Here is a 22607-nt window from a genome sequence, read left to right as displayed (position 1 = left end):
CGTGATCACCTGTGTGCCGTCTATATACTATCTGTACACTGTACTGTATACGTGATCACCTGTGTGCCGTCTATATGCTATCTGTACACTGTACTGTATACGTGATCACCTGTGTGCCGTCTATATACTATCTGTACACTGTACTGTATACGTGATCACCTGTGTGCCGTCTATATACTGTCTGTACACTGTACTGTATACGTGATCACCTGTGTGCCGTCTATATGCTATCTGTACACTGTACTGTATACGTGATCACCTGTGTGCCGTCTATATGCTATCTGTACACTGTACTGTATACGTGATCACCTGTGTGCCGTCTATATAGCATATTTATAGTATACTGTATAAACATCTGTGTACCATCTATATATCATCTGAATGCTATACTGTATAGCAGGGATGTCAAACTCGTGGCCCTCCAGCTGTTGCAAAACTACAACTCCCATCATGCCTGGGCATACTACAGCTATCAGGGAATGATGGGAGTTGTAGTTTTGCAACATCTGGAGGGCCATGAGTTTGACATCCATGCTGTATAGGTAAACACATGTGTACCGTCCATATACTCTCTGTATGCTATATCGTATAGGTAAACATCTGTGTACCGTCTATATACTATCTGTATACTATGCAGTATATGTAAACATCTGTGTACCGTCTATATACTATCTGTATGCTATATCGTATAGGTAAACACCTGTGTACCGTCTATATACTCTCTGTATGCTATATCGTATAGGTAAACATCTGTGTACCGTCTATATACTATCTGTATACTATGCAGTATATGTAAACATCTGTGTACCGTCTATATACTATCTGTATGCTATATCGTATAGGTAAACACCTGTGTACCGTCTATATACTCTCTGTATGCTATATCGTATAGGTAAACATCTGTGTACCGTCTATATACTATCTGTATACTCTGCGGCATGTGTAAACACCTGTGTACCGTCTATATACTCTCTGTATGCAATATCGTATAGGTAAACATCTGTGTGCCATCTATGTACTCCCTATATTCTGTACTGCATACCCGTGCTCATGTGTCACTGCCACCACAGCTCTGGAGGCTCTCCTCACCCCCTATACAAACATCCATGTCTTGCAGACAATGCTCCTTGTGCTTCACAAGCCCAGCCCATACGACACCCTCCACAAGACTTGTGCAGCGCCATCTGGTGGGCAGTCACAGTATTCTACTACCTAAAACTAGTTACTGAGTGATGACATTCCAATAATAGAAAAGTCATACAAATTGGATTAGAATACTAAAACTAATATTTGTCTCCTTTCAAAACTACAGCCTTCACATATCCTCAATGGAAACCAGGCGCATAAATCTTAACGGATTCTGTAAAACTAGAACCCATGACAGCGTAGTTGCTAGAACCTGGCTTCAAGGGAGCACCTTATGGATCCGCACATTCAATGGTATCTATGTCCTTCTCCTCCAGTTCCCCACGTAGAGCCTGGCACTGCAACAGCACAATAATCAGAAGAATTCCCAGCCATATCCCATCCACTTTACCGCCTATTCTGAGGGCATTCATCTGTGACACTGCAGAGGGCGCTATGCTGCTAGATTAATAATTAGTGTCATTTTGGCATCCAGTTCTTCCCAGTAGATCCCCCAATGGCAGTCAATGTCCTTCCAACACAACTCCCCCACCTTTCTCCCTTGGGGTGGCAGCAGTGCCTTTCCTAGCAGTCACAGTAGGGCCTCTCCACCTTTCTCCAATAGTCACACTGCACCCCCTTAACCACAAAGTCTTACCCTCCCTAGTGCACACCGCAGGGCCTTCTTTACCCATATACAGTACCTACCTTCATCACACTTTTTGATGGTTGACCAATTGACGTACTGTACGATGCTAACTGCTATACCCATACTGCCCAAGTAGAGTAGCCTTTAGACAAATGCCATATGGGAAACCTAGACTTGATTACTGGACCGTTTCTATATGAAACTGGGCAAAAAAGCAAGGTAAAGCCAGTTTTTCGAGTCATTTTTAACATCTCGGGTGGTCTAGAGTAGTGAAAGGGTTGACTGAATTTGTTGGTACTTTAAAGGGGTGGTCCGGGAACAATTACTTTTTATCTAATGCCTGCCTCCTTAAACAGAAGATTCCTTCTTACCTGCTCCATGCTACTTGGGCTCTCCGGGAGGCCTCTGGTGAGTCCATGTTCTGGTCCCTGGAGTGTTTACTTCTGGGAATTGCATGGGCATGATCACATTCTCTCCTGGTGCCATTGACTGGCTTCAGCGGTGATGTGCTGCTCAAGGCCAGGTCTTCTCTGAAACAAGTCATTGGCAGCAGCGGAGCATCTGGCCATGTCCATGTAGTGCCCGGCTCCGGGTATTAGATAAAAAGTAATTATTCCCCGAAAACCCTTTTAAGGATAGGACCATGAGGCACAGTCTTGTCACGGTTGTGATGTGGTCATGCAGCAGGCCCAAATTAAACTATGAGGACTGCACTCTAGAAGGTCTTTATTGCAAATGGCTGCATGGCACCTGCAATACCGCACAGGTGCAAAATGCGGACAGACTAAATGTAGTCCTCTAGTTTAAAGGGGTATTCCCATTTCAGACAATAAGGGCATATCGCTAGGGACCCACACCTACAACGAGAACAGAGCGGGGGCAGCTTTCCCGAGGTCCGTCCACCACTAATCGCTGCTCCCATAGAAGTGAATGGGAGGGCACCGTGCACGCGCAGCCCCGGCTCCCATTCATTTCTATAGGGCAGACGGAAATAGCCGATCCAGCACTCGGCTATTTTCGGCGGCCCCATAGAAATGAACGGATGGCGGCTGCGCAGTGCGCCCTTCGTTCATTTCCCTGCTCTGTTCTCATTATAGATTAGGGTCCCCGAGGTGTGACCTGCACCTATCAGACAATGGCTAAATGCACATGAACGTATGTGTTTTGACATCATTTTTTTGGGCGGATCCACTGTAACAATACCTAAAATGGACTAGAATAGGACATGTTCTATTTTATTTTATTTTTTTGTGGGGCTACGGAACGGACATACTGATGCGGACAGCACACGGTGTGCTGTCAGCATTTTTTGCGGACCCATTGAAATTAATGGGTCCACATCCTATCTGCCAAAAAAACGGAACGGACATGAAAAAAAACCCTTTAATTAGAGCCTGATGCGACTCATACAGCTGCTTGTGACTCGACCGCAACTGCGTTGTGTGGTCGTATCTTAAAGGGGTTGTCCAGGTTCAGAGCTGAACCCGGACATACCTCTATATTCACCCAGGCAGCCCCCCTGACTTGAGCATCGGAGCAGTTCATAATCCAATGCTCTCCTTTGCCCTGCGCTAAATCGCGCATGGCAAAGGCTCTTTTGTTTACCATAACACAATGCCGGGTGGAGGCTTCTGCCCGGCAGTGTGTTTGGTGACGACACCAGCTCTTATGGGCGGGCTTTAGCGCTACCCTAGCCGTATTACTAGCTAGACCAGTGCTAAAGCCTGCCCATCAGTGCCGGTGACATCACCGGGCTCCCTGAGCAGCCAGAAGAAGAGGCTTCAGCTCGCCTGCAAGGACCTGGTACATCACCAAGTATAAGAAAACACTCACTTCCGGCTAAGAATTTACTATTTCAAAACAGGGCTTCAGAAATATGTGGCAAAGGTAGGACATGCATGTATGTAATATGTATGTCACCCTAGTACTATTACACCAATGTCCCCAATCCCGGACAACCCCTTTAAGACAGCAAAGGGATTAATGGTAAATTCAGTTTTCTCCTTGGGGGCACCATGGGAAATAGGGGCTTGGGCAACTGAGCAATTTGCCGGTCTCTAAACGGAGCCCTGCCCAATTCCTATAAAATAGTAGATAAACTTTATACAGGACAGAGAACATCCAGGTTTTAGTAATATATTTTATTATTTGTATAAAATAATGTGTCAGATATTATAATATCCAGTTCTGCAAAGCTTCAGATCGCCGAAAAAAAACATGTAATAAAAACATGTAATAAAATAATACAAAAATGATTGCAGTGTATTCACACGACACATTCCTTATGTTCAGATAAAAATTTCCTATATTTCTTTTTATACGATCAGTTCTAAAATACTCAGGTGTGTTCAGTCCATAATTAAGGAGGGTTTGTTCTTGAGGCAAACATATTAATTATATCAAAATATATTAATTTCAAGCATATTTACAGATATTTTATTCTAAAACAAAGCGCGTTAGCCTTAAAGTAACACTCTAGACACAGCTAACTAGTGGGTTATGCCTAGTACAGAGGGTGGAGCTTGACACAGACATTCTGTCTACCTGTGCGGTGCTCCACCCCCTCAGACCCTGAACTAGGCATAACGCAGTGTATATGCCTTGCCCGGTGTTCCTTTAAATAAAATAAAGCAGAGAAAAAATGTGTGATAAAATAAGAAATCTTGATGGGATTTAGAGACAAAAAAACACTATGATTTCTTCTTATTTATTTTTTTCAGAAACAGCGCTACTCTTGTCTATGGGTCAGGCCTGGTATTGCAGCATAAGTCTAACTTATTTGAAAGGTGCTGCGCTGCAATACCAGAACCAGCCTATAGAGAAGAGTGGCACTGTTTCAGGAAGAAAGAAGCCATGTTTTTCTAATCTCATAAGGCCTCTTCAAGTTAAAGGATTTGTCCAGGATTACAAAAACATGGCTGCTTTTAACGAAAAACATCACCACCCCTGTCCACAGGCTGTGTACAGTATTGCAGCTCTGCCCCTTTGATTCCAGTGGAGCTGAGCTGCAATTGCCGACACAACCCATGGATTGGGGTGGAGCTGTTTCTGGAATGAAGCAGCCATGTTTTTCTAATCCTGGACAACCCTTTTAATAATATGCAACCAGTAGGAAAGAAAGAAAGAAAACTAATTTGGAAAAATCTAAAATTACTGATTTTTTTTTATCTTTTTTTTTTTTCTATCACATTAGACAATAGTGCATTTGAAAACATATAATAAAATCATGGTCAGAAAGTAAATTGCATAGCTATCGAAGGAGAGCGCCTTGAGGCTCCCAATACTTGTATTTCATGATCCCGTGGGTTCTATAGATGGTCTTTCAGCATAAGGCTCTTCACTTAAAATTAGCTATATGTGATGGCAGCATTATGTAGGCTCTGCAGTATTTCTAGACATTAGACATAGGGCAGGATTAAACAGGCATCTGAACTTCATGGTAGACATCCTGACCTTCTTCTTCTTCCAGATTGACAGAAGCGCCTTCTGAATCCAGCTGAAAGGATAGAAAGTGTGAGTATAAGCACGGTGATGGAAATTATTAATTGCGTGAAGAAGCCACAATTTAAAATACAGCCCCCTTGTGGGGCTAGTTTAACACGACCACCCACCAGGGTCAAGAGGATGCACTTAGCTGCCACTACCTTCTTTTCAGGGTGGGAAATGGGTTCATTCTCCACATCCTTGTTTTCTAGCACAGCACTGTAGGATCCGTGGTGAGGAGAGCTTTTACAGTATCTCACCACACATTAATATAGACGATGTAGCTAGCTTAGGTTGGCCAGACGTCCGGTTTTAGGCCAGACTTCCGGTTTTAGGCTTCCTGTCCTTCGGCCAGCTCAGGGCCTGGATGGACACGGGGATGTCCACCCTTTCAGTAGCTCACGCTCAGAGAGCAGCACTGCGCTGTCTAAACATGAGCTGCAGCAACTCACTGAGGCCTCTCTCACCCCTAGTCAGTCACTAGAGCCTCAGACATGTCTCCCTGTGGCTGACTGAGGGGGAGAGAAGCACCCTGGCTGCCCCCAGCTCACCTTCCCGTCAGAAAGTGGTTGCAGAGCAGAGCAGCCAACTTCAGGCCACCACTATGATGTGTCGTCCATACTGAAGATTGGCTGCCCTGCTACCAAGAAGAATCTAAATGGTGACCATATTGAACAGTATGGCTGACGCCATGGGTCCCATAGATGTTGACTATAGTGGTAGGGCTCATGCGTGACCACGGTTCCATACAAACTCACTGCAGGGAGCTTGGGACCTTTTTCTAGTGATCGTTTGGAAGTCCCTGCAATGAGACATTTATCACCCGTTCCGTGAACAGCTGATTAATACCTTTTCCCAATAATCTGCTTAAAAACATAACCTCACCCCATCTCTGGTGGATTATACAGGGTCACCATTAGAAAGTATTATTTATGACTAAGGACGTGCCATATAAGCGTTGTAAGTATAAGCAAGAAAAGTAGGATGTTTTACTACAATTTGCTTATCATCAGAATAAGTCATTAATATCAGATTGGTGGAGGCTGACACCTAGCACCCCCACAATCAGCCATAGCACTGGAAACTAGAGAAAGTACAGAGTGGAAGCAGACAGCTCTGTACACTGTATAATATCCAGGAGCAGCATATCCAGCTCAGTTCCCATTCAACTGAATGGGAGCTGAGCTGCAGTACCCCAGCACGGCCACTACACAAGTGGATGGAGCTGTCTGCTTCCAGCTCCATTCACTATTATTTCTGCTGCGGGTGGCTGCCCCAAAACAGCTGATCGGTGGCGGTCCTGGGTATCAGACCCCACCAATCTGATATTGCAGAACGATTCTGAGGATTGGTCATCAATATCTGTAGCCCAGACGACCCCTTTAAGGTATTCCTTGAATACTTACACATTTGAGCTCCAGACTGTTGAAGATGTGAGGCAGGATAAACATGCGGACTGGCACAGTGAGGATGAGGATGAATGGAAGTGCCAATGAAGCCGGAGTGAACATCACAACAAACAGAACGGTCAGGCAGATCACCTGTATCAGGGTGAAGACGTGCATACGCCAAGTCTTAACCTGCAAAGAAAATAAAGCATATCATTTCTATTCCATGGCCTGGTACTCTGCAGTACTCCACGCTTCATCACGTCTGTGCTGTTATGTGCCCATACACCTATCTCCCCTACTCCCCCATACAGCTACACGCTTGGCTTAGAAGAAAGTTGCTGTCACGCTTCTAGGAGCAGATTATCCCCCGGGAGAACAAAAGGGTCGGGTGCTGAAATTCAACATGTCTAATCCTTCTTTTCCCAATGAAAAATTGCAGGTTTGACAGTAATCTCATTTGTATGGGGGCTTTTACACTGATGGCCCATTGATTTAAGTGAGCACCATGTAATTCCTTATTTTCACTGTGGTGGCGCTGCAGGGGGAGTTACTTGTCGTCTGGTTCTCTGAGAATCAGAGCTTATGACTGTGGTCTAGTTGTAGCCAGATCAGGAGTGTAGCTATAGGAGGTGCAGAGGTAGCAGTTACTACCGGGCCCAGGAGCCTGAGGGGGCCCAAAGACCCTCCCTTGTGCCACATAAAAAGACACTGGTATTATAGAAAGTGCATGCTGATCAAGTTACACCTCTGGCTGGAGGGAAGGGGTTAGGTCAAGAATTTGGCATGAGGGGTGGGGGGGGGGGGGATCGGGGGTGCTGTTTTAATTTTTGCCTCAGGCAGCAGGAAGGTTATGTGCTTCCCTGCCCCTGACCACAAAGCACTGAGGGAAGGGGGGTCCAAGCTGAACTCTTGCACCAGGGCTCAGAAGCCTTTAGCTACACCCCTGAGCCAGATTATTGTTGGTGGACTCTTCTAACCAAAAAGAAGATGACTTCATTAGTCGGTCAATACCTACAAATGAATGATGTTCAGCTCAGACCTTTTCTGATGAGCAGGCAATTATCGAGCATTAACGGTTCCTTACCAAAAATTGGCTGCTGTGTCGGCCCACAAGGGGCCTATAGCTAGTATTAGCCCTTCCCAGAAGATAGCGTGAAGCTCCTGAGCCCCATTGCAAAACAGTGACAGGGTCCCCACCTACCATGTACCGTATATAAAACTAGTAATCTTATGTGGCGGAAAGTTTTTTTTGGGATGGGTTGGATTGGAACCCCCAGCATATTCTCTCTACTTTTACAAATAGAACCGTCCACAGTACAGATCCCTCTAAACTCCACTACATGAATGTTCTTCTCCCGTTCTCACTCACTCGGGTTACATAGGGCTCCGAAGGATGATATTTTGGTGGCTTCAAGGTGAGTAGGATCCGGTCGAAGAACTGTATTCCATTCAGTGAGGTGACACCCATGTACAGGAAAATACCAAACAATACAGCCAGGGGAATGAGGGACAGAACTGGCTCCATCAATATGGAGACACCTACAGAGAAACATAGATACATCTATATAAGTGAGAATTCTGAAGTTACACAATTCACTATACATCACATTCATAGATCAGACATTCTTGATAATTAAGAGAATGTTTCTTACAGGACCTTTGGGTCCTAGAATTCAGGTCCTGGGCCCAGGGGTGGACAGTTTACCCTGATTGTTACAATATGTACATAGAGATGGTACATATATTGGAATTTTGTGTCTTTCTCGTCATAGTCCTTTACAGTATTTAGAACACTGTCCAAGTTGTTATAATTTTTTTTTGCCAGTGCACAGTTTTTTTAAATTAAGTTCTATTATGTTCCATTAAATTTCACTACATGGCAGCAAAACTTTCCTTCACCGATCTATGTGTGTTTCTATGTCCTTCTGTGCATCTCATACTCCTTGTGTCCTTCAGTTCAATGTCTGACCCATTTTTCCGAATCCTCCCCCATCCCTGTCACTGCATATCCGCTGTATTTGAATACCCCCCAGGGTCATTGTCAACTCATCTTGTTTTTTGTCAGAGGCAACGGAATCTGAGGACAGGAGGTCATGCTTTGTAGCTATGGGCAGGAAGAAATTTATGACATTATGAGGATGACACAGAAGGCTGGTAGGGTACTACTGAATATGAACAGGTTTACTTTATATGCACAAGGATTACACATACAGTGGATATAAAAAGTCTACACACCCCTGTTAAAATGTCAGGTTTCTGTGATGAGACAAAGATAGATCATTTCAGAACTTTTCCCACCTTTAATGTGACCTATAAACTGTACCACTCAATTGAAAAACAAACTGAAATCTTTTAGGTAGAGGGAAGAAAAAATATGAAAATAAAATAATATGGTTGCATAAGTGTGCACACCCTTAAACTAATACTTTGTTGAAGCACCTTTTGATTTTGTTACAGCACTCAGTCTTTTTGGGTATGAATCTATTGCCCACTCTTCTTGACAAAAACACTCCAAATCTGTCAGATTGCGAGGGCATCTCCTTTGCACAGCCCTCTTCAGGTCACCCCACAGATCAATCGGATTCAGGTCTGAGCTCTGGCTGGGCCATTCCAAAACGTTAATCTTCTTCTGGTGAAGCCATTCCTTTGTTGATTTGGATGTATGCTTTGGGTCGTTGTCATGCTGAAAGATGAAGTTTCTCTTCATGTTCAGCTTTCTAGCAAAAGCCTGAAGGTTTTGTGCCACTATTGACTGGTATTTGAAACTGTTCATAATTCCCTCTAGCTTAACTAAGGCCCCAGTTTCAGCTGAAGAAAAGCAGCCTCTTGGCATGATGCTGCCACCACCATGCTTCACTGTGGGCATGGTGTTCTTTTGGTGATGTGCAGTGTTGTTTTTGCGCCAAAAATATCTTTTGGAATTATGGCCAAAAAGTTCAACCTTGGTTTCATCAGACCATAACACATTTTCCCACATGCTTTTGGGAGACTTCAGATGTGTTTTTGAAAAATGTAGCCTGGCTTGGATGTTTTTCTTCGCAAGAAAAGGCTTTTGTCTTGCCACTCTACCCCATAGCCCAGACACATGAAGAATATGGGAGATTGTTGTCACATGTACCACACAGCCAGTACTTGCCAGATATTCCTGCAGCTCCTGTAATGTTGCTGTAGGCCTCTTGGTAGCCTCCCAGACCAGTTTTCTTCTCCTTTTTTCATCAATTTTGGAGGGACGTCCAGTTCTTGGTAATGTCACTGTTGTGCCATATTTTCTCCACTTGATGATGACATGTCTTCACTGTGTTCCATGGTATATCCAATGCCTTGGAAATTATTTTGTACTCTTCTCCTGACGGATACCTTTTAACAATGAGATCCCTCTGATGCTTTGGAAGCTCTCTGTGGACCATGGCTTTTGCTGTGGGATGCGACTAAGGAAATTTCAGGAAAGACCAACTGGAGCAGCTGAACTTTATTTGGGGTTAATCAGAGGCACTTCAAATGATGGCAGGTGTATGCTGACTCCTATTTAACATGATTTTAAATGTGATTGTTTAATTCTGAACACAGCTACATCCCCAGTTATAAGAGGGTGTGCACACTTATGCTACCACATTATTTTATTTTATTTTTTCTTCCCTCCACCTGAAAGATTTCAGTTTTTTTTTCAATTGAGTGGTACAGTTTATAGGTCACATTAAAGGGAACCTGTCATCAACTATTTGCTGATCTCACTGAGGGCAGCATAAAATAGTGACAGAAATGCTGATTTCAGCGTTGTGTCACTCATGAGCTAAAAGTAAGTGGTTGCCGAGAACCAGCATCATAATCATTGCAGCACAGGCCTTGAAAAGAGTCACATCTACTTGAGAAGAGTCATGGTTATTCCTAATCTCCTGCTCTCTCACCCATCTGCTGATGATTGGCAGTTCTCTCAGAGAGAAAGGGAGAAAACTAGGTAGAAGTCAATCATCAGCAGGAGGCCATGAAGAGCAGGAATTTTTGAATAACCGTGACTCTTCTGAGGTGGCCGTGACTCTTTTCCAGGCCCAGTCTGCAATGATTGTGATGTTGGTTCTCGGCAACCACTTACTTTTAACTTTTAATTGACAGACCGCTGAAATCAACTCACCTTTCTCTACTTTATTCTGCCGTTAGTTTAGGCAGCATAAAGTTGATGATGGGTTCCCTTTAAAGGTGGAAAAAGTTCTGAAATGATTTATCTTTGTCTCATTTTTTTTTACAGCACAGAAATCTGACATTTTAACAGGGGTGTGTAGACTTTTTATATCCACTGTATTTCTATGATAGGCTTAAAATATACACTGTATCAAAACCATCCATAACAACCAATCAGAATTCAGCCATCTGGAGATAAGATTGGTGCTAGGATATAAAGGTACATGATGATTGTGTTCAACAAAGTTATCCCAGGCTTTTCCAGACTGTTGTCCCAGGGAAGCTCACTGCCTTGTAACTGGATGCCCTGATCAAGAAAAAGTGGCTTCTTGGCTTTCAGAACCCAAAATACATCCTTGATGGTGAAGACACTTTTAGCAAGTTCAGGTTTTTCTGGCTAGCTGTAAAGACTCAAGGCCAAACCTAAAAACCCTTTTTAGGGATTACTAACCCTTACTACCTATCAGGGTTATTAATTTTAATATAAGGAAAATTATTTCATTGGAGGGGTTGTCTCACACCCCTTTTTCAAATGAAGATCATCAGGGGACCAACTGATGACTATTGGTCTGAAATTCCTCCATCAACTCTGACTCATGCACACAAACGTATTTTCTTTCCGTGTCCGTTCCGTTTTTTGTGGCCCGTAATACGAAACTATTCATTTCAATGGGTCTACAAAAAAAAAAAACTACTCCGTGTGCATTCTGTTTCCGTATTTCCGTTCTGCAAAAAAATAGAACATGTCCTATTATTGTCCGCACTATGGACAAGGATAGTACTGTTCTATTAGGTGCCAGCTGTTCTGTTCCGCAAAATATGGAATGCACACAGACATCATCTATATATTTTCCGGGCCACAAAATACATACGGTTATGTGCATGAGGCCTAACAGAGGATGATCCTTAACATGGGACCCCCATAACATCCATTTGGCCTAATAGGGCCTATGAAAAGTATATCCCTCCTTGAGACAATCCTTTGAAGGTTAATGCATCAGATACTTTCCACATTTAAAGGGGATTTTTTTTTACTGATGGCCTATCCTCTGGCTAGGTCATCAATATATGATCATGGGGGTCCCACACAAGGGACCCCCACCCATCAGCTGTTTTGTTTGAGAAGGCACCGGTGCTCAAAGTAGCTCCATGACCTCCAGCTTTCCCTATGCCATGTGACATCATGTTCATCAGTCACATGACCTAGGCGCAGCTCAGCCCCATTAGAGTGAAAAGGGCTGAGCTGTGCTATACAATGTACATCGCTGTGCCTGGTAATCTCAGAGAAGACCATGGAGCTAATCTGAGCCCCAGTGCTTTCTCAAACAGCTGGTCGTGTGGGTCCCGATCAGATACACCCCACCGATCAGATACTGATGACTTACCCAGAGGATAGGTCATCAGTAAAAAACTGTCAAAAAAACCCTTTAAGCAAGAGAAAAACCTTGTCTGAGTATGGTCCCATAGCTATAGGGGATGCAGATGTAGGGTCACACTTGGACGATGGTGCCTGAGAGAGACCAAATGTCTCTCTACCGTGTAACAAGGAACCAGTATTCTGACTGGCATTTAGTAGGTGGGGGCTTGGCAACACATTTTACATGGAATCCCCTTGCTCATTATTGGCCTAAATTTTGTTCAAGACCTAAATGAATAGCATATGTCATTATTACATAGTCTCATACGTACCCACAAGAACAGCCACCAGCAGACCACTGACTCGTTGTTCTATAACACGCTCTATTTGAGGTTTTCCTCCCTTGGACATGACTGTAAGAGCATTGGCATGGCTGACTGTACGGACTGTGGTCGCACTAAGCCAGGGCATTCCAAAAAGTGCACAAATACCCCCCATGCCCACAATCAACAGAAGATCCAAGTGGAATCCAGATCCTTTCACAGCTTTTCTTTCTGGTTTGCTGACAATGAGCCTGAAGGAGTGACATCATAAGCTGAACATTTGCATTATATATAGAAATATAGACAGAAACAATGTTTTGGTGACCAAGGTTAAAATGTTCTTAGACAGGTAAAAGAAAAATAAGGCTTGGTTTTCAGAGATACCGTCTAAGGCCTCTTTCACACTACAGTATGTCCATTTCAGTGTTTTGCGGTCCGTTTTTCACGGATCCGTTGTTCCGTTTTTTGCTTCCGTTGTGGTTCCGTTCCGTTTTTCCGTATGGCATATACAGTATACAGTAATTACATAGAAAAAATTGGGCTGGGCATAACATTTTCAATAGATGGTTCCGCAAAAAACGGAACGGATACGGAAGACATACGGATGCATTTCCGTATGTGTTCCGTTTTTTTTTGCGGACCCATTGACTTGAATGGAGCCACGGACCGTGATTTGCGGGCAATAATAGGACATGTTCTATCTTTCAACGGAACGGAAATACGGAAACGGAATGCATACGGAACACATTCCGTTTTTTTTGCGGAACCATTGAAATGAATGGTTCCGTATACGGAACGCAAAAAACGGACCGCAAAACGGAAAGAAAAAACGGTAGGGTGAAAGAGGCCTAAGTCTGTAGACTTTGTTTAGTATTCCAACTTGGCTCCATTAAAGTGTGGGGAGAGCTGCAATACCAGACATAGCCCAAGGACAAAAGTGGCGCTGTTTCTGGAGGAAAAGGCAGATTCTTTTTATAACCAGATATAGCCCTTTAAAAGGGGTTGTTCCACCATAAGAAGTAATCCACTATTCATAGGATATGGGTTAAGTATTTGATCGGTGTGGGTCTGAACATTATGACCCCCACTGATCACAAGAATTAGGTGATGGTCATGCATGAGTGCTGCCTCCTCATTCAACTCTATGGGTCTGCTGGAGATAGCTGAACACTGTATTTTGCTTCTCTTTAGCAGTACCACAGAACTGATTGGAGCGGCAGTGCAGATGCATGAGCACCACTCTGTTCACTCCAGGGACTCCAGTACCTCATTTTTGTGATCGGTAGGGGTCCCAGTGGTCAGACTGATCAGATAATAAGAGGTTGTCACAGCCGAACTGTATACTTATCACCAGGAATGCCAAACTTGGTAGAAGTTATGGAAGTTATGGTTATAATTGAATAATTTCACAAAAAATTACAGAAAATGCTTACGTGGTAATCTGAGATTCCATAAAGATCAGAATGAAGACCAGCAATGCTGGGACCACACATGCAAACATCATCCACACAGGGAAAGGTTTGATATCTGGATGTAGCCCCATAGGTGAAATGAACCAACCACGGTCTACAGGACGGGAGACGCTGATACCTTTGGGCAGGCTGAGTTTCTGGAAATTGATGGTATATATGTAATTGTTTTTTCTGAAGATATTAAACTCTACATATGTGATATTAATAAAAAAATATAGACCTTTGTGTATGTATCCTTGATTAAAAAGTCGGCTGTCACCATGATGAGGATTGCTATGGGAACACCAAAATCTCCAATAATACGACGGAGCTGTAAAAGAAATATTAACGCTTCAGGGTGGAATATGTGTAGAGCGAAGCCTCAACCCATGTTACCCCACCATCTCACCAAAGACAGCCCCATCCATTGTATAACGGCTGTGCTTGGTATCGTAGCTCAGCCCCATCCACTTCAATGGGTCTAGGCCATGTGACCAATGAACGTCATGTCACATAGCCTAGTCAAAGCTGTGAAAAGGCCATGGCGCTACTGCTTGTTCAGTTGTCTTCTCAAACAGCTGATCCGTGGGGCTCCTGGGTGTGGGATCCCCACCAATCATATATTGATGACATATCCTGAGGATAGGTCATCAGCTTTAAAATCTCAGAAAACCCTTTTTAACTTTATCACCGTCCTGAAGACGACAGGGGGACACCTGGGACCACTGACCAAGTGCTTAAGAATCTGATGCTTCTACCATTAATACATGCTGAGAGTACCAGATTGTTATGTACCTGGCTGGCAGTCATGAAGAGGACTCAGGCACCCAGATGCATTTCCTTGTAGGGTCTAGTCCTATGGCTTGTCCGCCCCTGCGTAGCACCTGGGCTGGCGTCAGCACCCGGCATGCCCGGACAAGTGCTGGGGCCCCTTGCTCCTGGGGGGGACCCAAAGCTGATTGTAATTGTAGTGTCCCACTAGGTAAATGTGGGCACTACACAAGAGTCAATTGGGCCACGTTGTTCTCCAACTCCTGAGGAACAGTGGCATTGTATTTTACAGTCTATTTTAATGTATATTGCTATGTTTTTATGTGTATTTTCACTGTATTCTGGGTATCAGGCCTGTTAGGGTGTAGTTCCTCCTCCTAGACAGTAGAGGGAGCTAGGGAAGCCCTAGTATAAATAGTCAGGTCCTGTTCAGGGAAGGTAGTTGTGTAGTCAGAAGTCAGTGTGGACTAAGGAGCAGCTTCTGACATGCAGCTAGATAGCCCAGGCTTCTAGCTTGCCACCAGGAGAAGGGTGTGCCTCCTGAGAGAAAGACCAAGTTCCCATAACCAGAGCAGAGCCAAAGTATTTCCAGCCAACCTGAGAGCTGAAGGGCAGAAGGATTTTACTTAAAGCAAGGATATATATACCGGAGGAAGTTTCCCCTAACCAAGGATAAAGCCAGCAATAGGGCATACGGGCCTTGGGATAAAGACAGACAGGATTCTGAGGAAAAGTGCAGCCTGATATGTAAGTGTTTAACCCTGTCTTGCAAGAACAGTGTGCCTGCCATTTGTATAGCCTGCTTGTGACTGCTGCTGACATATGGAACTTTGCCAAAATACTATAAATAGTTAATTGTTCCAGTAAAAGGAAGTTTTGGTTCACCACAACATCGTGTTCCTCAATTATTCCTACCATAAATCGGTGTGCCACCATTACCGGCACTGGCGTCACAAATTTAAAGGGATCTTGCCATAAAAAACACCTGCAACATCCAGGGCACCTCACCTACCACCGGCCTAGTCCCTATATACAGAGAGTGCCCCAGAGGTCCCCTGTGCCAGCCTCTCCATCACTGCTGTACGTCTGCCCAGGGTATACAAAAGACTGTGAGTACTATAACCACCCTCGGTTAGTAACTCCCCCTGTGACCTCACTATTCGCCTAAACCTGCAGGGCGGCGTACTGCATAATTGAGAAGAAGGGAGCTGGTCTGTGTAGGAGCAGGGCAGGCTAGGATCAGCCTCTGCTTCTACACATCAGCGGAATGTTTGACAGTATCCTGCTGCTGGGGAGCGCAGATCATCGGAGGAACCATGTGAGTATTTACTGTTTGTTTTTAACTTCATGTGAATGGCGCACGTATCTTGGCATATCAATTGTGAGGGGCACATATTATGGCATATCTACTATGAAAGGTGCACAATCTTGGCATATCTACTGTGAAGGGGGAGCATATCTTGGCATATCAACTATAATGGGGTACATCTTGGCATATGAACTGTAAGGGAGCACATCTGGGCATAGCTATTGTAAGGGGGCAGACAGATTACAAAAATGTGATATGCGTCACTCTCTGGTTTTAATTGATATAAAGATCTGGTATAAAAAAGGAGTTAAAAGATGAAGTAGTGCCAAGCTCGCCTCTCATTTGAACGGTTGGTATTCCTCAGCGCCCAGAGATGAGACGATTTTGTTTTTAATCTATGGATTTTTTTCTATGCTTGATCCTGAGATACTTTTCAAGAAATAGTTCAAAATTTACAGTATTCTATAATTCTACAGGACTATGACAACTTTACCTTTCCAGGAAAAAAGCTGCTGTTCTTGAACTGACGCAGGAAGTAGGCGATGAAGAAAGCTCCTGACATCAGCACCAGTGAGAGCAGAGCGGTGTTTGGCTGGGGCTCAGTTGGGATATTAACAGTGGATTCATTGTAATGGCCCTTGAGAGGATGTGCTATGAAAATCTGTGAAGAAAATGGAATAACCCATGCAACATATACTATTAAAGGGGTTGTCTGGTTTGGAAAACTCACTTTTGAATAACGTTTTAGGAAGACAATTTTCTAATTAAGGCCCTCAGCTATCCATACTGTCAGCTTGGTGACAGGTTCTATCGCTCACTACTAGAGATGAGCGAATTTTATATTTTGAAATTAGTTTGCATTATGGATTCCGTTACCACGGACTATAACGCAATTCTAAGACGGAATGCATAACGAAAGGCCTTTAGAGGCATTTCACTATTTATTCCATCATAATAGAAGTCTATGGGCTGCATAACGGATCCGTCCCATTTCCGTTATGCAGGGAGTCCTCTCCTGCATAACGGAAACGGGAAAGATCCGTTATACAGCCCATAGACTTCTTTATGACGGAATGAATAATGGAATGCCTCTAAAGACATTCCGTTATGCATTTCGCCATAGAATTGCGTTATGGTCCGTGGTAACGGAATACATAACGCAATTCTGCTTTTACCAGTAAACGAATCGCAAACTAATTTCATAAGCGGAAATTCGCTCATCTCTACTCACTACCTCTCCTGGCCTTGGGTGCATATGCAGTGTACAAATGAACCTGAAGCTTGTACGTCTGGCTGCACTGCGCATGCCCAGGGAGTAGGAATCAACAGGTTATGCATGAGATTTCAGGCACACTTCGGCTGACTTCAGACCATGTTTGGAAAGTTTGTCTGCATTGTAGAATGAGCAGCGGAAACGTTTTCTGCTGCAGCAAACTGTCTCTCAGTCAAGACTTATGATTCTTAAGATGATGAATTGGATTGGGAGACCAGTTTATCAATCTAGCTAGGATTTGGTAGTCAAACAATAATCATCATGTTTATGGTAACACCTGCTTTTTTCACACAAATGGAAATTAGTTAAACAGGTCTGAAAATGTATAGAACCCACTTTAGGTCTGCTTGGCTTTCCATCATGTTTCATGCTCACCTTGGCTAAATTGGAAAATGTCTCATAGATAAAGATGAGTGAGATAAGAAAAGAGAAGATCTCCTGTGTGAATCGTGATATGAAGCGGACCAGAAAACTGCCCTCACAGGCCACCACAATGATGACAATGAGAATCAACCAGAATCCAATCCACACACGTGCCACAATGTATTCAATCTCTTGGGAATCACAGAACTGAAAAACAAGATAGTATTGCTTACTTTTCGAAGAATCTTGGTAGGTGGCATTATTTTGGCACAGCATAAGTTATGTGTTTTCCAAATATGTACTCATGGACCCACAACTTACTTGAAAGAAAGCTTCTTCAAACACCAGGAGAGGTCCAGAAAATCCAAGAATGAGCAAAGGCTGGGCACCCAGCAGACAGAATACAATGCCTTGGATGGCTGTGGAGACCATCAGTTCAGGAACCCCCATCCATGACTGGGTCTTCTGAGCTACGGTAAAAGGAAAGTGCATGTTACAATTTGGTTGCTGTCCAAAATACCATCAACTGTGTACACCCAAGCCTATACTAATAGCTGACCTAACATGGAAGCTGCAAACCACTTCATGCTAAAGGGGTTGTCTGCTTTGGACAACTTCTGTTTGTAGTTGGTGGGGGGTGGAGCTGAACCATCTGGTCTGTGAGTGTGGAATTTTATCTGGTCAGTGATTCACACTAGGGAGGATGATCGTGAGATTCTGTTGGGCATTAAACCAATGCCCTGTTCACCTTGACCTTCGGCATCGCTTGAGACTGTCATGTCTTAGGAAGCCCTTAGGCCCCTTAGAAGGAGATGTTCTTGGAGTATTGCAAGCAGTTCATGATCGCTTCCTGGAGGGTGCATGTACTGTGGGCTGAGGAAGGCCCTGGAAATGCTGCTGTTGTGACCAAAGACTGAGAGCGTGCCAACTCAAGGATTCCTGCCAATGTCAACTAAAATGAGTTGCTCCAGGACCCTATTGAGACTGCAGTCAATACTCTACAAGCTGGGATAGTATAAAAACAAACAAACAATTTTTAATGAAAGTCCCATCATTCCAGTGGTTCCTGGCCCTGCCATTTCTGGTCCCTGCCGGACCAGAAGTGACTGCACAGAAACTGTGGTATCTGACATGGATTAGCTCCACTAAGTGGGCCTAAGCTGCAGGTGGATCTGCAGCATGCAAACTGCAAAACCCTGGCAACTTCCAAACAATGCCCCCAATCTCCTAACATAAAAAAGCAGTTAGCCCCAGAAGAGGTAGAAATGAAAACATGAGCAGCACAAAGATTCCTTTTACTTTCTCCCTCGTATCCCTCAAAACCATGCCTGTGTATTCATCCATGTTTTGAGGAATGCCACATAGTTCTCAATTAATACAATTTTTACCACGGGCAAAAATGACTGTCTGAGATTGGAAACTAAATTGCACAGGGCCGTGCACTGTGTAAAATTAAATTTAAAAAAACCTGCTCAAAATGTCCCAGGTCCAGTTTGGGTCTCCCATGTCTGCCGATTCCGGTGGACTGGAAGTGTGACATCTTGTCAACATGCACGTCACCGCTATGGGCCAATCAATGGACTCTGTGGTGGTCTGTGCAAAAACAGCACATGATTGCCGAAGGTCAGTGGTCATGTGCCGTTCCTGATGCATCACTGCTAGGACCATTGTCTAACCTGCAGTAGTGAGGTGAGTGTCGATGGGACAACACATTTGTGGTCCAGCTGGGACTGGAAGCAGCAGTGACAAGAGCCCAGTGCAGAACTTCGAACAAATTGAACAGTTTTTTTTTTAAAAACTTTACAGTGTCTGCTCGTATGGAGTTTAATTTCTTCTCTTGGACTAACTCTTTAAATTTCTTTTTTTGGGGTGTTTGTGAAATTCTGGCATACAAGAAACTCAACTGTAGAATTGGTGGACTGCAAATGTTGAAATGGCCTCTTTTACTGCCAGGCCCCAGCACAAGGCTGACAGTAAACACTCATATTGGTCATCTTCATACACGGGGGAAGAAGTAGAATGTAAAACGAAGTCAACATTATCTGAGGTCCATACTGTGTGATGAAATTGCATGCATAAAATGCTGCATATGACATTTTTTTGCATTTATTTTACATTTTGCCCAGTTTGGCAAAAACAAAATGTAAATATATTAGCATATGCCAACAAAATAAAGCCAGATCTGTTCCTTAAAAACAATTCAAAGACACATTCACTGCATTGAAACTGTACAATTACCTGGTAATCTACTGTACAAAATGTACTATGTAATAATAACTACGGTAGTTTATAGGTGTGGTAGATACTCACCCATCAGACCACCAAATGTGATAGCAGGAGAGAGGGCTGCAAAGTAGATGAAGATGACAGCGGCCAGGCATTGTGGGTTAAGAGCATCTCGAATGTCACTGAGATACTTTGGGTAACGTCTTTTGATGTCACGCACAAGGCCCCCAAATGGCTTGCGGGTTCTTTGCAAAGGATCTTCAGGTGGTTCTGCTTTTGTTTTTTTATCTATAGAATACATGAAATGATAGATGAATAATAGGTAGCTTAAACCTCCTCTAGTGGAAAGGCACAATGTATTCCCTGGTTAAAGGGACAGAACCCCAAAATTAATTAGAAAAAGTTTCCTACAACATGTGGTCCTCACCTCTGTGTCCTCCAGGCACCACCTTGACTTCTTGATACCTCCTCCTCATCAGATTTTGTTGTACTGGTAGCAGCTCCTTAAGTAACTGCTCACTGGTAGAATCATTGGGAGGCAGGACTATACAACAGTCCAAGAACTCATCCAGAGATTGCAAGATGTCTTGGCGCCCACCAGCCAAGTACATATCAGTTCGGAATACCTAATGAACCATATTTAGGAGACCAAGATCAGCAACGGAGAAGAAATCATAGATTGCAATGAGGACAATATTGTTTTTTTAAGTTCTTAAACTCAGCATGGCCAGTACCAATTGAAAGAGACAACCTCAAGACATGCATTAGATGTAAATTATTACTTACTCTTTCAGCCATCATGCTGGACACTGCCCTTCCAATTTCATGGTAGCTCTTGTAGCTATCTCTAGGTCCAAGGATAATGAAGAGGAACCTGATGGGCAGTGACACCTCAAGGACTGACTCAAGAAGAACGGCTTCTTTCAGGCGTACAAAACAGAGTGTGGGGTTCTCCAAGAAATCAGCACTACCTAGGTAGTTGGGACATGGCGAGAGGGAAGATGGGGTGACAAACATGCCATGTTGGAATGGTCCACAGAATAGAAATGATAGAATCAGTATGGATGATAGACACTTTGGAGAATGAATGGCAACATACACATGGAAGGCGATGAAAAAGAGAAATAAAACCAATGATTAATAACTATATAATATATCAAATCAGAACTACTTAAATTTTTCAGAATTTATCTGTCTAACTATCTATCTGTCTAACTGCCTGTCTGTAGGTCTGTCTGTCTGTCTTATAATATTTGAGTTGTACAGGTAAATAGAATTCACCTAGAAAGTTTTACTTACCCACCAGGACCACAGAGGCTTCTGCATTTTCCGGTACTCGCTCTGACAAATTTCCTTTGAGAGGTTCCTGTTGGGTTAGAGGATGCAAAGTAAAAAAAATATATATATTCCACTCATTGTATAAACAAGTATTATTATTCATATAAACTTCTGGTAGATTCATTAGAAGACAATGCAGAGAATATCAATTAGATCAAATACTGTAGCAGATACACAAGGTCCTGGCACATATAGAGGCAGATAATGTTATGTAAGTGGATCATGGGGTTGGGTTCAGCAGCAAACATAGGGAAAGGATGGCACCATTAAAGTGCCAGGTTTTGCCACTTAAAACAGAAGGGCATAAATAGCCTTTGTTTCCCCTTTCTATGACCCTTGGACCAATTCTCCACCAAAAAAAACCCTCTGTCACATAAGAAGAAACCGGTATTATAAATGGAAAGTAGAGCCTCTGTTACAAATTTTATATTGGAGCCCATGAGCTTCAAGCTACACCTCCGAACTATATGACCTTTTCTTACCTTCTCAGAAACAGCTTTCATCTCTATTTGATGTATAAGAGGCTGTCCACTTTCAGGATCTCCCTTAGATCCTTCTTTATCAGGATGGCTGTAAAAATAAAACCCTTGTTATCTCTCCTTGTGCATTCCTAGGGACGTTATTTGTACAGTGAAGTTTAAGCCTGTATTAGACTGGCCAAGTGTCGGCCAGTTTATCGTTAATGAGCGTTCACAGGAAAGCTCATTTAGCAATGCTCTGTCAGTGTAATACTGCCACCGATTACCCGCTCGTTTATCAGGCAATCCAGATTTTTAAGCTTGCTTAAAAATTATTGTTTGCCAATGGCAGATCATGCTGTGTAATCATGATCTGCTGCCAGCAAACAATTGGACAGCATGGGGATGAGCAATAGCATAACAATATAACAATCACTCCTGCTCATGCTGTGGAGGAGATCACTGCATGTAATAGCAGTGGTCTCCTCCGCTAGTGAGCAGGCGATTGCCGGGAAGAAACGGTTCCCTCCCAACAATTGCCTGCCTGATCAGGCTGTCTAATACAGCCTTTAAGATGTTGCCCCACCATAGGAACTGATAAGTATCTAATCAGAAGGGGTCTGATGGCCGGGATTCTCACTGATCACAAGCATAAAGTGCTGGAATCCTAAAAGTAATAGTGGTGTGGCAATCACACAGGTGCAAGTACAGCGTTCAGCTATTTCTGGCAGTCCATTGGTGGTCTCTGCAGTCAGACCCTCACTGATTAGATACTTATTCCCTATCCTTATGTTGGGAGTACCACTTAATTTCACAGAGGACGTTTCCATAGGTCATTTGGTTTGGGGGCTCTTTGAGTTGCCCTTGGCAGTCAGGTAGGCACAATTTCAAATAATATATGACATTTGAGTTTT

The 22607-nt window shown here is 43.5% G+C and overlaps 1 protein-coding gene across 2 annotated transcripts in view; it reads right to left on the bottom strand.

Annotated features, from left to right (window-relative positions):
• Positions 1-4841: 4841 nt before the first annotated feature.
• SLC4A1 (solute carrier family 4 member 1 (Diego blood group)) overlaps positions 4842-22607 on the bottom strand; it is a 41459-nt gene continuing 23693 nt past the window's right edge. For both annotated transcript variants that reach the window (XM_044275039.1, XM_044275040.1), the window contains 14 exons: positions 21718-21805; positions 21197-21263; positions 20684-20868; positions 20325-20523; positions 19982-20185; positions 17993-18141; positions 17684-17878; positions 16529-16696; positions 14197-14286; positions 13938-14113; positions 12514-12755; positions 8018-8187; positions 6664-6837; positions 4842-5270 (listed from right to left, as the gene is read on the bottom strand). In XM_044275039.1, coding sequence (XP_044130974.1) covers positions 5190-5270; positions 6664-6837; positions 8018-8187; positions 12514-12755; positions 13938-14113; positions 14197-14286; positions 16529-16696; positions 17684-17878; positions 17993-18141; positions 19982-20185; positions 20325-20523; positions 20684-20868; positions 21197-21263; positions 21718-21805 — 2188 coding nt within the window. In that variant the 3' untranslated portion in view covers positions 4842-5189. The remainder of the gene's footprint in view (positions 5271-6663; positions 6838-8017; positions 8188-12513; positions 12756-13937; positions 14114-14196; positions 14287-16528; positions 16697-17683; positions 17879-17992; positions 18142-19981; positions 20186-20324; positions 20524-20683; positions 20869-21196; positions 21264-21717; positions 21806-22607) is intronic.

Source organism: Bufo gargarizans, unplaced genomic scaffold, assembly GCF_014858855.1.
Source record: "Bufo gargarizans isolate SCDJY-AF-19 unplaced genomic scaffold, ASM1485885v1 original_scaffold_817_pilon, whole genome shotgun sequence".
Taxonomy (NCBI): Eukaryota; Metazoa; Chordata; class Amphibia; order Anura; family Bufonidae; genus Bufo; species Bufo gargarizans.
The sequence above is the reverse complement of the archived record's forward strand: the minus strand, read 5'-3'. Positions and strand labels throughout refer to the sequence as shown.